Source organism: Lissotriton vulgaris, chromosome 7 (assembly GCF_964263255.1).
Source record: "Lissotriton vulgaris chromosome 7, aLisVul1.2, whole genome shotgun sequence".
Classification (NCBI taxonomy): Eukaryota; Metazoa; Chordata; class Amphibia; order Caudata; family Salamandridae; genus Lissotriton; species Lissotriton vulgaris.
Genome location: NC_141695.1, coordinates 10,571,073 through 10,586,428, shown reverse-complemented (window position 1 = coordinate 10,586,428; position 15,356 = coordinate 10,571,073). Strand labels below are relative to the sequence as shown.

At 45.0% G+C, this 15,356-nt stretch overlaps 1 protein-coding gene across 2 annotated transcripts in view; it reads right to left on the bottom strand.

Annotated features, from left to right (window-relative positions):
* Positions 1–15,356, bottom strand: part of LOC147700502 (uncharacterized) — an 80,756-nt gene that overhangs the window by 50,410 nt on the left and 14,990 nt on the right. For both annotated transcript variants that reach the window (XM_086929660.1, XM_086929659.1), the window contains exon 2: positions 1,460–1,586. In XM_086929660.1, coding sequence (XP_086785786.1) covers positions 1,460–1,586 — 127 coding nt within the window. The remainder of the gene's footprint in view (positions 1–1,459; positions 1,587–15,356) is intronic.

Sequence of the window (15,356 nt, the reverse complement as noted above, 5' to 3'; positions counted from 1 at the left end):
GGCATGGAGTGGTTCCGTTAGACCAGCGATAATCAAAGTACGGCCCGGGGACTGCATGCCGCCCTCTAGACCTCACGGGGTCCTCTGGGCAGCAGCAGCGCGGGGCTACTCTTTACACAACTCCGCACTAACAAATTGTAACTATGCAGCAAGCACTTATTTGAAGGTTAATTGCAGCTCGGCAAAGGAATGCACATACAGCCAATGGAAAGCAAACTCTTGTTCACTTAGGGAGAAGACATATGCCACACTATGGGCCCAAGCCACAAAACCGTTTATGCGTGTAGGTTTACCTTACGCACAGAATGTCTTCATTTACAGTGCAGGAAATCACAACACGTCTATTTGCAGCTGTAAATCTGTTTCCCAATGCATAATTGTGGGGTGTCAGAAGTTGTGGCACACTGCACATGTACCTTGTATGTGTTTCCTTCCATGAGCTTAAAAATCTTGCGTGCCCACGGAGGAGTTCCCGCGAGAGAGAAGATATCAGAGCTACTTCCAGATGTCGAAAGGATACCTCAAGTGCACTCCTCTAGACACCTCTTCTCCCTGGCCAAGTCTGTTATTGAGGAGAACAGCCCTGTGTACCTGCACAATCTCAAAGCCTATCACCCCTGTGTAAAGTCTGTGCAGTTTGGCCTACCAGAGCCTCTTTGCCTTCATCATGTGTGGGACATGTATAGAGTGTCTCATATCTATGTGTTTGGATATGTCTGTGAGTTCATCATGTGCCCTATCTACTGAACGGTCTATTCGATTTCACGTCTGCTTTCGGTGAAGCTCTCCAGGGTCCACCTGGGAGCTGCACACACACGCTCTGTGGTCCTCCTTCCAGAAACCATCTGTGAGTCTTGTGAAGAAGGACACCAGCCTTTTGAAGATGGCTGCAGTTCAACTCAAGCATGGACCTCAGACCGTCTCCAGCCAAAGTCTGCATTTCAATACCCATTTCACCGGAGCCAGTTCCAACTGGTCTCAGGACTGGCTCCCTCAGGGCATGATATGATCACGCCAAGGCTGTACCACCAGGACTGGAGGACCCTCTCAGCATCTGAACATACCAGATGACCTGATGAGCGTGACCTGGACGAAAGGATATCATCAGTATTCTTCAACATATTCTATGTTCTTGAGGGGTCACATATCTGTGTTGTGGCTTCTTCTCCAGGACTTCTACAGCGTGTCAAATGTTTCCTAGATATACTGTGAAAAATTAAATTAGACTTCTACAGCGTGTCAAATGTTTCCTAGATATACTGTGAAAAATTAAATTAGACTTCTACAGCATGTCAAATGTTTCCTAGATATACTGTGAAAAATTAAATTAAACTTCTACAGCATGTCATATTTTTCCTAGATATACTGTGCAAAATAACACAACATAATTTAAGAAACTTGTTACTACGTTATGAGTTATATATATTGTAAAATTCTAATTGGGACAGTGAGAAATTACCAAGTACGATCAAGGCCTGGTGAATCTCTTTCATGACATTCTTGTAAAAATCCTTCTGCCATTCCTGCAAATTCTTCCAATCCTCTTCAGAAAAACAGGCAGCAACATCGCGGAATTTAACCTGCTCCTAGGACAACAAGGTTTAAATCACAAGTTCAGCAACTTCATACATTGAGAATTATGCATTATATACTATCCCTGCCCCATTTACGTTCTCCAGTGCTAGGATTGCTTGTGACTTATCGAAAGGCCTTCATTATTGCCAATGGGTCTTGTTCTTAGAGAATAAACAAAAAAGGAAAGGAGGGGGCAGATATTATCATGCAGGTGGCCTGTAAACAAAGGACTTAGGCAGTGAGTGTCTTTTTAAAAGAGTAAGAGTGCCTGCAACATTGAGAAGAACTCATATTCAGTCTTACAAATCTACACTTCAAAGGTTCTCATTCAAGAACCCGCTGCGTCCAAACAGCAAAGACTGAGGAGGGCTGGGAGAAACTCATCTTGAAGAGATCACCAAGGCCAACTGTCTGGTCACTGTGTCCAGGATATTCAGACCCTTTCGTGGCGTGGCCAAAACTGATTTGTGTATGGGTTGTTGTCTGTGTGCAATGGTACGCATGAGCTTACAAATGCTGGAATGGATCAAGGAATGATTACATCTGGCTGAGATTAATTCAAGCTTTCCATTCCTTACTTGTTTGTGCTGTCTCTGTATAGGTTATGCCAAACACTACCATAGCAAACCCTCTAATCCGAGGGTGCTCACTCTTAACTGACACAAAACAAAAAAAGATTTCCCTTTGTTATCTTTTTATTGAGAAGCACATGTCAGTTTATAAACAATACATTGAAAAAGGAGAATAACCAAATCAAATTATGGCCACACAATAAATAACTATGAAAGATTAACTTCTCAGATTTCTAAATGCAAAAAAGATAATACAGATATCAAAAGATAAAATATCTGAGATACTCATAAAACCTGGATATGAAGAAATAGGACAGGTGGACTAGGGAGGAGATGCTTTAGATAGTATACAATATGTAGTAAGATAGTAACGATAATATCATACAAATACAATATTTCAAGCAGAGATATTCCCACAACTCAACAATTTTCAATAGGTGAACAGTAAATCCTAATTCAAATAACAGTGGTGCTGTCTAAGGCATCAACAGTCCTAATAAGAACATCAACAGCATGAATATAAATAATGATGGTAATGAATTAATAAGGAGATGAAAAGAAGAACAATCTGAAATATTACTAGAAATAGAATATTTATTAGCTAGAAAGGGGATCCAAACTTGGATGAAAGTTCCAACATCGTCCTGCAATCTATAAATGAGTTTTTCATAGGATGTATTTTATACATTTCAATAAGCCATGCATCGTGTGTAGGGCATTGTGGTGTTCTCAACTGTCTTAATATGCAATTTTTTCCTACAGTGAGTGCAACAGCTATCAATCGTCTTGTATGGTTTGTGAGATTTGGGAGATCAGTAACATCATGTAATATAACTAATTTTCCTGTTAAAGGAATGGACACTTGTAAGGTCTGTGTATAGAGGCAGTTATGGAAGACCAATATTCCTTCAAAATTGGACATTGGAATAAAATGTGTAGTATATCGCAGTCCTCCTGTGGGCACGGGTAGATTGGTGTAGTAAACCTGCTGTCTTGTGTTTTTGTGGTGACTGGTACCAGTTATGAACAATTTTGAAGACAGCAAATTTCATTCTGTTCTCTCTGATTCTCTTATCCATGTTCATAATAACATCTTCCCATTCCTCGTCGGAATAAGCTACAGTAATTAACCCTTGCCATTTGACATGAAGTTGTGCGAGTAATGGGTATGGGTGTAACCTATGCACTATGAGATTATAAACTCCAGAGGCTGCACCTTTGAATTTCCCCCAAATGTGTAAGTATTGTAACACTGGGGAATCCTCAACTATCCAAGGAAATGGTCCTACTCTACAAAACAGGGCTTGTTTTAGTTGTATTTCCCCTCTTGGGAGCTCGGGTGTTGAAATTCTATCTGAAGCATTTTAAAGGTTTTAAGCTCACCTTCTAAAGTGAGTAGGTGACCCAATGCTCTCTCCCATATATTCCGCTCTAGCCGTAAGGCTACATGTGACAGCAGAGATGCATATCAGAGGCGGTGCAGCCTCTGAAGCTCACTGCTTTCATGTGTCTCTCACTAGCCCGCTGGGGAGAAGGGAGGTGTGACTTCCTTCCTGCCCATCCTTTGTTCCTGACTCCTGGGAGTGATCACGCTGCCTGGAGGTCAGAATCTTGGTTTGGTGGCAGCAGGGGCACTTACTCCATTGATCAGAGGATTCACCTGATAGACGTTCAAGGATAACGAGGGCAGTTCCATACCAACTCCTCGCCGCACCCGCTCCGCGGGTGCCGCTTCGCACAGGAGTGCGCTCCATATCAAACACCGGCAGCAGATCCCGAAAGGCGGAGGTAAGGGTGAGAGGCTCGGCGGGGCTGCGAGTGTGCGGGGACTCCAGAGACCAGGAGTCCCTGCGAGACCACGGAAACACCATCCGGTCCGCTCTCCCCGCCGGCCCGCCCGCCTAAGGCTCTAAAAGGCGTCTCCTTCCAATACTTGTTGGGGCACTTACTCCATTGATCAGAGGCTTCACCTGATAGACGTTCAAGGATAACGAGGGCAGTTCCATACCAACTCCTCGCCGCACCCGCTCCGCGGGTGCCGCTTCGCACAGGAGTGCGCTCCATATCAAACACCGGCAGCAGATCCCGAAAGGCGGAGGTAAGGGTGAGAGGCTCGGCGGGGCTGCGAGTGTGCGGGGACTCCAGAGACCAGGAGTCCCTGCGAGACCACGGAAACACCATCCGGTCCGCTCTCCCCGCCGGCCCGCCCCCCGCCCATTACGCCCACTATATTACAACATTAAACTCCCGCAGCGCGGGACGCAGCTCGGGGCGACGACCGGGCTAAGAGCGGGCCGTTTGAGGCCGTTCGAGGTCTAAGAGGTCTGGGCTGGGCCACGTCATTTGGTTCTACGGCTGCCAAATTTTATGTGAGTCATTTTCTTCTCATCTGTGGCTCTACCTCCCCACTGTTCATTATATGTACACGAGCCACACGCAGCAAAACTGCTAGGGGACTTAGTAGACCTAGTGGGACCCTGGATGACTTTTAAACAAAGACCAATCTGGCCATTGACGCCAAAATTAACAAAATGCAACACAGGGTCTCCCTTGAACTTGATGCTGCCCGCAAATTGTCTTTAAACATTGCCTCCTCAAAAAAATCATCTCTAGGCAACCTTGCTCTAGCTCTTACCCCTGAGCGCACAACAGGCCCTCGCCCCCTGCTTACACTGGCAGAAATACACCACTGCCCATCTCTGCCTCCATGCGACCAAGTGAAGGATCTTCCACCAAATCCTCCGGAGGAGGTTGCGCCACTCAAACCTGAGGTTGGTGTAAGCTCACAGGCAAAGTGTAAATCGCCTAGGGCTGCTATAAAGGCTAACAACAATGCTAAAAAAATGGCGCTTCAGCAAAAGAAAAGCTTGGCTAGCTCTGCATTTGCCCGCAAAAAGGCTAAAATTGCGAGAGCCCAGTTTTTTAATTGCCGACGCCAATTAGGCGCCTCTGCCCCTGGGGAATCAAATGATAAAACCTACATAGACTTGCCTGTTAGTGCTACTACCCATGTCTTGGAGGGAGCTGTGAATGTTCTACAGGTGGAATCTCTTCCTGGCTCAAGTAAAGATGGGTCAAGGGAGGGAAGATTGAGTGGGGTAGAGGGGGATAAGAGGGGTGATGAGGAATTTGTACAAATTGTTTGGGAAACACTTAAGAAGTTACTCACGCCCTTGGAACTCAAACTTTCCAGAATGGAAAACCATCTGCTCGAGATGGACAGGACAATCGTTACATTGGCCAGTCTTAGCCTCAAGCAGATGGAAGCTAGATTTTCACAGGGGGAGGTTTTACCTTCACAACCTTTAGAAGCAGATGCACCTGTTGCTCCTTCTCTGGGACCCAAACCTGTACCTAAGCCTCGCACAAAAATAGGGAATAACATCATTCCCATCCCAAATCCTAGGGCTTGCCCCCCGAAGGAGCCCTCAGTGCCACCTAAACCTAAGCTCGCTGCCTCTCGTGCTGAGGCTGATTCACATCCCCAGCAGAATACTGCACGTTTAAAACCTGTGCCCTTAGCTGATCGGCAACCCAATCAGTCATCCCTCAATACTCAGCCACCTCTTGAACCTAGTAGACCCAACTTCCGTGGTGGCTATATTGATATACCACCGGAAGCTAGTTCATATGTCATTGTATTAGCTGGTGTACCAACTCTTGACGCACTAGCAAAAGAGGACCACTGGTCCCTCAAAAACAAGGTAATACACTGGCTAAATACAAATAGACAGCTCCCAAGCCACCAAAGAAGCCGGGTACTAATGGTGCGAAGAGTACCATGGGTCGGACCGAGCCACAAATCCATCATGGGCGACTGTATAGTGGTGACTTTTGCTGACCCCCATACTGCACAGCACCTCTGTTCATGGGCCCCTTGCGAAGATGACCAGACAGTTGTTGTTAGACCCCTCACTTTTTTTTACCCTCCTAGAAATCAGCATAGGACAGGGGGGACTTGGACAACAATCCAAAAGTCCAGGAACAGAGGTTTTAGGAATGGGGGACCAAGCCAGAGTGCCTGGTGGCAGGGTGTCCCCACGTCTAATATGTTTGGCTGCCTAGAGGAGGTTGATTGACTCGGGGGGTGAACACAAAAAGGGAGCTGGCAGACCCTATTATGTACACCACGCAAGGTTCTAGAGTGGCTTGCCCAACGTTGCCATCAGATCAACAAACAACACTTGTCAATGCCCATAATCACCTCCCGGCTGAGGTAGGAATTTTAGCTCAGCATGCAACCCCTTGCACCAGTATCCCTGCTAACCAAATCAAAATAGCATCCTGGAATATAGCGGGTTTACGGGGTCGCTTGGATAATGACGATTGGGCAGATTACATCTCATCCCATGACATCATCTTCTTCCAGGAAACCTGGTCAGTTGCCCCACTGTTTAGACTAGGTTATTTAAACTTCTATAAACCGGCAATACAGGGCATGAAGGGCAGGGCCTCGGGTGGTCTCTCCATATGGATACAAAATAGCTTGGGATTCAACACAAGAGAAATAGTGGGGATGAATCCTGATCTTCTTTGTATATCCTTAAGTAAGGAGAACTGTAAAGATATAATCCTTATTAATATCTATGCCAGAGGATGCCAGGGCGGCAAGAAACAACCGATCCTTAATGATCAGGAAGCCTTCCTAAACGAGCACAAAAGCGACCAGCTCACTATAGTGGCTGGTGACTTGAACTGCTCATTCGAGCCTATCCTGAACCTAGCTGAGGATGTTGGCTTAGAAGAAGATTCCACATGGAACATTCCCCCGCTAGCAATTACCAAGGGTGTCAGGGGAACTGAGGCTGCTTTTAATTGGCCTGGAATGGGGGCTCCGAGCAGTGAATGGCCGCAGTTTATCTGATAAGGAGGGGAAGCCAACCTTTGACAATGGGTCCTGCGCAAGCCGCATTGACTATATACTAATCAACATCGAATCTTGGGCATCTGTAACTGACATGACTATAGACACAAGGCCGGAGAGTGACCACAATCCTCTCTCACTTGTACTCAAGGTCCCAGGGCTAGGGCCACTCCAGGCGGAATCCGACTGTATCACATCTGACCTCGTCTTGTGTGACAACAGAAGACGGGTCAAATGGTCCAGGGTGATAGCTGACCCAGAGCTTGTCAGTAAGATAGAAGAACTGGTCCTACATACCAAAGATAAGATGACGGCACCATCTCCCAATGACATGCCTAAGATTAATAACGTCGACCTTCATGAGGCATGTTTTGCGGCAATTAAGGAACTTCTCACTAGACCATGCCGGAAACAGAAGGCTAAGCAATCTAAAGGCTGGTACAACAAAAATTGTAGAGCAGCCCACGGCACCCTTATTGCTGCGGTCAAATCTAGAATCACCCCGGACATTAGGGTAGCGAGACAGGTTTACAAACGCACTATCTGGGAAGCTAAAAGGGATTGGGAAGACTCATATTGGCTTGATCTTCTTCAAGCATGTGAGTCTTCCAACCAAATTAAATTTTGGGAGATAGTCAGGTGGGGCAGGGGTTTAGATTCATTATCCCCTGAAAACCATGTTTCAGCATAAGATTGGGTGGAATTTTTTTCTGCCCAATTTACCAACCAGAATGCCCCCCAGTCGGCTGAAGGGCCTCTAACTGGGACCAAATTAGCTCCGCATGGGGACAGACTTACCTTTAGCATTTTAGACACTGAACATGCACTAGGTTCTATCCAGTCTGGGAAAGCTCCAGGTATTGATGCTGTACCAGCTGACCTTTTTAAATTGAACACAGATTTGTGGGTCCCTTACATCACAATCTTAGCAAATTCCATTGCCGCTGGGGAAAAGATACCGCAGTCCTGGAAAGGGGCCGAGGTAATCCCGGTCTTTAAGAAAGGGGATCGATCCTTACCGAAAAACTATTGCCCCATTAGCCTGAACGATACCATCCAGAAAGTGGTATCACGAATGGCCCTAGCTAGAATACAGGGATGGATTGAGCAAAACAACATACTCTCCCCCATGCAGGCAGGGTTTAGATCAGGCACCAGCACTCTTGACCAGGTGTTTCGGCTTACCATGATGTACTGGAAGGTGGTTCTTTTGGGCGGTGGTGTCATCTATGCTGCTTTTGTCGACCTCAGGTCGGCATTTGACCTGGTTCCCAGGGCAAAACTCTGGGATGCCCTGAGAAGCATGGAATTTCCTCCAGAACTATTAGACCTGGTTAGGCGCCTTCATGAGGATAACTTTGCACGCGTAAGATGGGGCAAACAGGGTCAGGTGACCGCTAGCTTCCCTGTCGAATGTGGCGTCCGGCAGGGCTGCGTGCTGGCCCCTACCTTGTTCCTCCTGTTTATCAACCGGGTGGTCGCATTTTTTAATGACACTCATACTGATGCACCTACCCTGGGGGGTTCAAAGTATCCCATGCTAATATTCGCAGACGACACCCTGCTCCTTTCAAGGACCCGTAGCGGCCTATAGGCTGCCTTAAATAGATTTGCTGAGTTTTGTTCATTAAATGACCTCCAAATCAATGCTGACAAAACCAAATTTATGGTTTTTAACAAAAACAAGCCTATCACCAGTTCATTTTCATTAGAGGGTGTTCCAATAGAACAGGTTAAAGTCATGTCGTACCTGGGCGTGACTCTGGACCATCAACTTACATGGAAACCCCAGCTGGAAGTGTTAACCCTTAAGTTTGTTCGCCTTACAGGTTGTCTGATAAAGGAACAGAAAAACACCATGACAAAACGCATTACACCCGCGCTAAAAATGTACGAGGCCAAGGTGAATGCGGCTACCCTGTATGGTGCGGATATCTGGGGATATATAGGTTTGTCGGCCCTTACTAGTGCTCAGAACAAGTTCCTCCGGAACCTAGTGGGACTTCCCCAATCTTCCCCCATTACACCTCTGCTTTTAGATCTAGGCTGTAAACCGTTGGATGAGATGGCACAGTACCGTCTTGTTGCTCTTTGGCGTCGCCTTTGGACGACCCAAGAACTTAGCTTATTTGCCCAAGAATTAGGGGAGGTTAGAGCATTGTGGGGTGCCCAGAAAATTCCATGGCTACGGGAGGTTAAGCAAATACTGTTTTCTATGGGCCTCCCAGAGCTATGGCTACATCACGAATGTTCAAGCTTCCCATCGAAAGCGGAATTCAAAGAGCTTTATTGGGCTGTTAAAAAATCTGTACTGGTCTCCCTCTCCTCTGTTAATAACCTAACGGGACAGTTTCTAATGCACAAGATAACCCCATTTCTCGAACCTTATTGGGACTTGATATGCAAATCACTTGATCGCAAGCTGTACCATCAGTTTCGGGTGGGAACCCTACCGATCAAGTCTTTTACTGCAAAGTGGGCAATAAATTCAAGCGGCAAATGCCCCTTTTGTCCTGATCAGGTAGAAAGTCTGGGCCACGTATTTTTTGCATGTCCTGCTTATCGCTCACCCAGACTAAAATGGTTGAAACCAATCTGTAAAACTCTTAACTGTGGGGGTAGCCACGCAGCTCTGCTTAAATTAAGAGATTTACGCACTGCTAAATCAGTGATTTGTGTTGCAAAATTTTTGGGTTGGCTGTGGCTTATCCGTGTAAAGAAACTGTAAATCGCTTTTTTATTAGTTTTAATGTTTACGTATTGCTGTACACTATCTTTTATGTACTGGGGGATCCAATGTACAATGTTGTATACTGAAAATGCTTTTTAAAGATATCTGTTGTCTTTTATGAATTTTTTTATTCGAAATAAAGACTAATTGACTGACTGACTGACTGGTGGCAGCAGGAGCTGGAAACGCAGCCTTGCCAGCCAGAGCACAGGGAAGCTGGTGTAACCAGATGGGTAACCTCCAAGGTAGCCCTCTGGGTGCATGCCAGCCTTCCCTTGACACCAGATACATGTCAGGGAAGAAAAAGCATGTTGCTTGACACCAATCTCTACATATTTAGATGTTACCATAATGGAGCTAATAACCCGGGTCTGCCAGGGTGCAGGTCCCATGTTACCCTATGGACTGCCTTTCACTGATAATGTACTTTAATGGCAAAGATCTATAGCGACATAAAAGCTTGCACTTACATGTCTACACTCTTAGTATACTGCACCCTGCCTCCTGGGCACAGGAGGCCTCCCTTGAGGTGAAAGACATATCCTAAAAGCAGTGCAGTGACTTTGTCACACATGGTAAGGACAAAGTCCAAACGGAGCAGCGTTCCTGCAGTCTGTAATAGCAGGCCTGCTGTCGTTGGCTTACCTAGGTCACTCAGGGCAAACAATGCTGCAAGCCCTGGGTACCCTTTTATCAACCATGCACTGGGTACCATAGGTACCATTTGCCAGGGACTAATTAGGGAGGTATGGTTTTCGTCAACATGGGAATTCCAATCACACGTCAGTTTTAGGGAAAGAGAACTGGCACTGGGGCCTGGTTAACAGCCTTTAGAGCACTGTCAGAGTTAAAAACGAGCATCTAATAGGTATAATGGGGGCAAGAACATGGGGGGGGGGCATCTGCAAAAAGCAGTTTCCTTACATTCACGTTAATTTTCTTTGCGGGTCCTGCTGCTGTACATCTTGCTTCCTGATGGGCACAGTCTGACACCTCTGTGGATCATCTGCCTTCCAAGCAACACCTCAGCAGGCTCTTTTTTAGGTCTCGCCTGAGCCAGCACATGCGCTGCTCTACGAGACATTTAGTAAGGGGGTTTTCAAAGAGCTAGCAGAGGCTTTTGCAGGCCTCAAGCTTGCGTGCACGTGCGCAGCCGCCATGTGGGTTTGTTCATGGCTCATTAAGCCTTGCATGCCTCTCTACGCCTTGCTTGCACTTCAATTCCCTCCCTCTCCCCCACCACAGATCGCATCACCACTCGCGTGTTTTTTTTATAATTTCGGTTTAGCGCGCACAACTCTCTTCCTCATTAAGCAGAAAACTTTCGCTTTCCCGCGTCACTTACAGGGCCGCGCCAACCCGCCCCCCCTCTTCCTCATTAAGCAGAACACTTTTGTGGCTGCGTCACTTTCAGGACCGCGCGGCCAATGCTTGTTTAAGCTAACTTTGCTCCTAGGCATAAAGGTAGCGAGCTCAGTAAGGGTGGGTCGAACATGGAACGGAGTCTAACTCGAAGCAAACAGAATGTTTTTGGAAGACTTAGTTACAGCAGCTGAACATTATGCAACCAGTGTCAAAAGGCAGCTCAAATATTTGCGAAAGGTCACTGCCTCTTCGGTGAGTCTCTCTGCCTGTACGGTGTCCATGGTTACCTTCCCATTCTTATTGCACCGTTATAAAACTCCCTTTGAAAGCTGGGTTGGTCATAGATAAATACACCCCACAGGAACGTTAGTCCGTCTGGCTGCCAGCATCCGTTCGTCAGTCTGGACTGCCACACCTCAAATCACGGTCCATTTGTTTCTCCATCTTTTTCTTGAAATTTAAAGCTCTAACCACATGCGTCAGCGACCTTTGCTGGGACATTTTCTTGAGTGGTTCATTCATTTAGTACAGGTATTTGAACCTCTAGACTCCAGAATGTTCTTGCTTTTCTCGGGTTCATGTTACTTTTGTAGACTTAATATCACGGTTCATCTTGTGATCTAAGCATTGTACTGTAACTGCTTCTAAAGCATTGTGCTCTCTGTAGAAGTCGCACATACAAACAATGACACACTGGGTAATAAGGGCCAGTGCACATCCCAGCGAGCGTTGAGGAAAGTCAGAGCTTGCACCACCGCGTGTGAGGCAAGTTGTTTACAGCACGTCACGGAGTGCGTTCTGCCTCCAAATGAACCTCTTTTAGGCGTTTTTTTTAAAGAAAAAAAGCCATTGTTTTTTTACACTTTTGCCACTCTCTTGGTTGCTCCACATTCACAGGACATGCTTGAAGTTACCATAATTTGTTCCAAAGGTTTATTTTGTAATAACTAGTAAATCAGAGTATATATATATGCTGTCAAACGTTTCATGTATTAATTGTATTAATTAAAAGCACCCTAGCTTTTTATCCACGAAGAACATAGTGGCCCACAATTTCAAAGCAGGGGGTCAAAGTTCTCCATGTCTATGGCCCAAACCTGAGGGGCAGATTTCAAACGCCTTCTCTAACAACGACATTGCTAAAACAGTTAGTTTATGGTCTTTTTCGGGGCACAATCTCATTGGCTTAACGTGTCATAGCAATAACATTCATGGTGATCGAGGTTACCCTTGCTGTGTTCTTGAGTGGTGTGTATTGCAGTGATTAATTTGAGCCAGTGGTTTCCAGAGCTAGGCACTGGCACTTAATTGTTAACACAGCACATGTGACAGTCTGACACAAGGTGGCGCTGTATGGCTAATTTAAAGGTGACCACAACAGTTCGTAAAAACTGACTATTATCTGCCGCCCATACCATTTCTATAGTTTTGGGGCCTGGAATAGTCTGACTTGTAGGAGTGTGGTGGTTAGTAGTTGTGTTGGTACCGTCACTGGCAACATGACTGGGGCGATGTGTAATGCAAGCTGAAGGGCTGCCTTCAACCTGGTACCAAGGGCAAAACTGTGGGAAGTGCTTGCGGCTTTAGGGGTCCCAGGGGACTTGTTGACTTTGATCATGCGATTGCACGAAGGCAACTATGCCAAAATCCGATGGGGTGGATACGGTAATGACACAGCCGAATTTCCCGTTGAGCGCGGGGTTCGGCAAGGGTGCTCAATGGCCCCAACTTTGTTCACCATTTTTATTAATGGTATTGTTTCCCGCATGCAATCTCAGGTAGTGGATGCTCCCTTTCTCGCAGGTGTAAAAGTTCCCATTTTAATGTTCGCCGACGATACGTTAATTTTATCTAAAACCCCAAGTGGTCTGCAAAAAGCATTGGCAATATTTGACGAGTTCTGTGTAGATCACGGACTGGAGGTGAATGCCTCCAAAACAAAACTCATGGTTTTTAATCCACATAGAAATTTTAAACCCAAAATTTCCCTGAGTGGACGCATTCTGGAGGTTGTAAAATCATTTACCTACCTGGGGATCCTTATCTCAAATGACAACAGGTGGCACCAACATCTCAATATTGCTACATTAAGGCACAAGCAGTTAGCTGGCACCATCATAAAGGAACACAGGAAATCGCTGACTAAACCCATCAAACCACCATTGATAATATACGAGGCAAAAGCAATTGGGTCAGCTTTGTATGGTGCTGAGCTATGGGCGCACGAAAATCTGCAGGAACTCCAAATATCAGAGAATACATTTTTTAGAACACTCACAGGTACCCCTCAGAGTAGTCCGTTATTACCCCTGCGATATGAGCTTGGCAGGAGAGAAATTTCGGAAATGGCCAAACTACGCACGATTCTATACTGGCGCAGGCTCTGGACCACGCCGGAGCTCTCCCACTACGCGGATGGGTTCATTGACGTCATTAAAGCTGACCTCTTTAATAAAATTAGATGGTTCAAAACACTAAAGACTGCATTGTTCGAATTAGGACTAAATGCTTTATGGACCGATCCAGCCGGAGCACCATTTCCCACCAAGTCTATTTTAAAAAACATTTTTTGGGAACATGTTGCTAAAAGGAGTTTGCTCAGTACCAACAGTGGGTCCATGACCACCAGTTTCCTCGAAGTTAAAATGTACCCTATTTATGAAATGTATTGGAATTACATATCGAACCCCATGGACAGGAAACTGCTTTTCCAATTAAGGGTTGGTTCCCTCCCTCTCCGTAATTTAACATCTAAGTGGAAACCAGGAGGTGTAGCTATTTGTCCGGTTTGTGGGGAAGGAAACGAAACCCTTGGTCACTTTTTGTTTTCCTGCCCAGTATATTCTGCCCCAAGGCGAGCCTGGTTGGCACCTATGTGCAGGAACTTAGGTACAAAAAGTAGCATGGTAGCGCTGCGTATTGTAAGATCTACTTCTGTAACTTGGATCACAATTGCCACCGCAAAATACTTGGGGTGGGCGTGGGTAATAAGGCAGAGATTGCTAGTAGGGTAACTACTCTCTGCCTAGTTGTCCAGAGACTGCTAGACTATTGTCTATTCTCTGTAACTGTTTATTTAGTTGTTCAGAGACTGCTAGACTATTGTCTATTCTCTGTAACTGTTTATTTAGTTGTTCAGAGACTGCTAGACTACTGTCTATTCTCTGTAACGGTTTACCTAATGTATCATTCGGTATGGAATTTCAATGATTTTTAGCACAATGTTACTGTAATCATTTTTTTTTGTATATTTTTTAAAATAGTAATGAACTTTGCATCTGTGTTTATGATGAGTAATAGCTTTTTTAAAATGTGATACGTGCTTACGTCTAAATGACCTTTGTAATTTAATTGACTTTTTATTATATGTTTGTATGTCTGCTTTTATGAGTAATACTCGAATAAAGCACTTTTGAATTGAATTGGCAAGCTGAAGTGTTCTCCTGATGAGAGCCTTGGCACTTAGTTTTTTTAAACACATTAAGTACTGGCTACAGCTCACAGGTCGATGGGACATATATACAACTTTCAACAAAATTAGACAAATGCATGCACATTTCTATAAAAAAAACTCTCCGGCATTCCTAGACATCTCAGAAGTAAACTGTGTTTTTGTTCACTCTATTCAGTAACATTTGCACCTAACCAAATTTTGAGCATCAGAGAGGTATGAACATTGGAAACAGAAGTCTGTGTGAGTCTACCTCACATTTATGCTCAAGTTATAAAGGGCGTTTGTCCATCTGACCTCTAATCGTCCCCACAATATCCACACCTTGCAGCATGCATAGGTATCCCTGCTTTACTTTTCAGTACCAGTTCAAGATATTTAAATACATTGTCATAAGATACTAACCCCAAGATGTATTGTTGCTACACGTATTTTGGTGCATTAACAGAATATTAAAATTAAAACTGTAAGCAGAGTATTTGAGGGTATTTTTAATGTGAACCCCAAGTTTTAATAATCTCCAGAAACTCTTGATTTAGTAAAAATAGGCATCTTTGTGCTTTGTGAATTTGTCATTCTTCTAGAAATTAACTTGAGCAACAACTATAATAGTGTGTAATGGGCCCACTCACACCTACAACCTTTTAACCCTCAGGGATAAAACTGTAAATTTATATAAAATATGTGTAAGGTACATACGTAAACACTACAGATATACTTTTTAGTACAATCCCAACTGCGTTTCTCCAAGCCACTTGCTATCCGCGCATGAATTTGGTAATCTGGTTTTAATTAGAC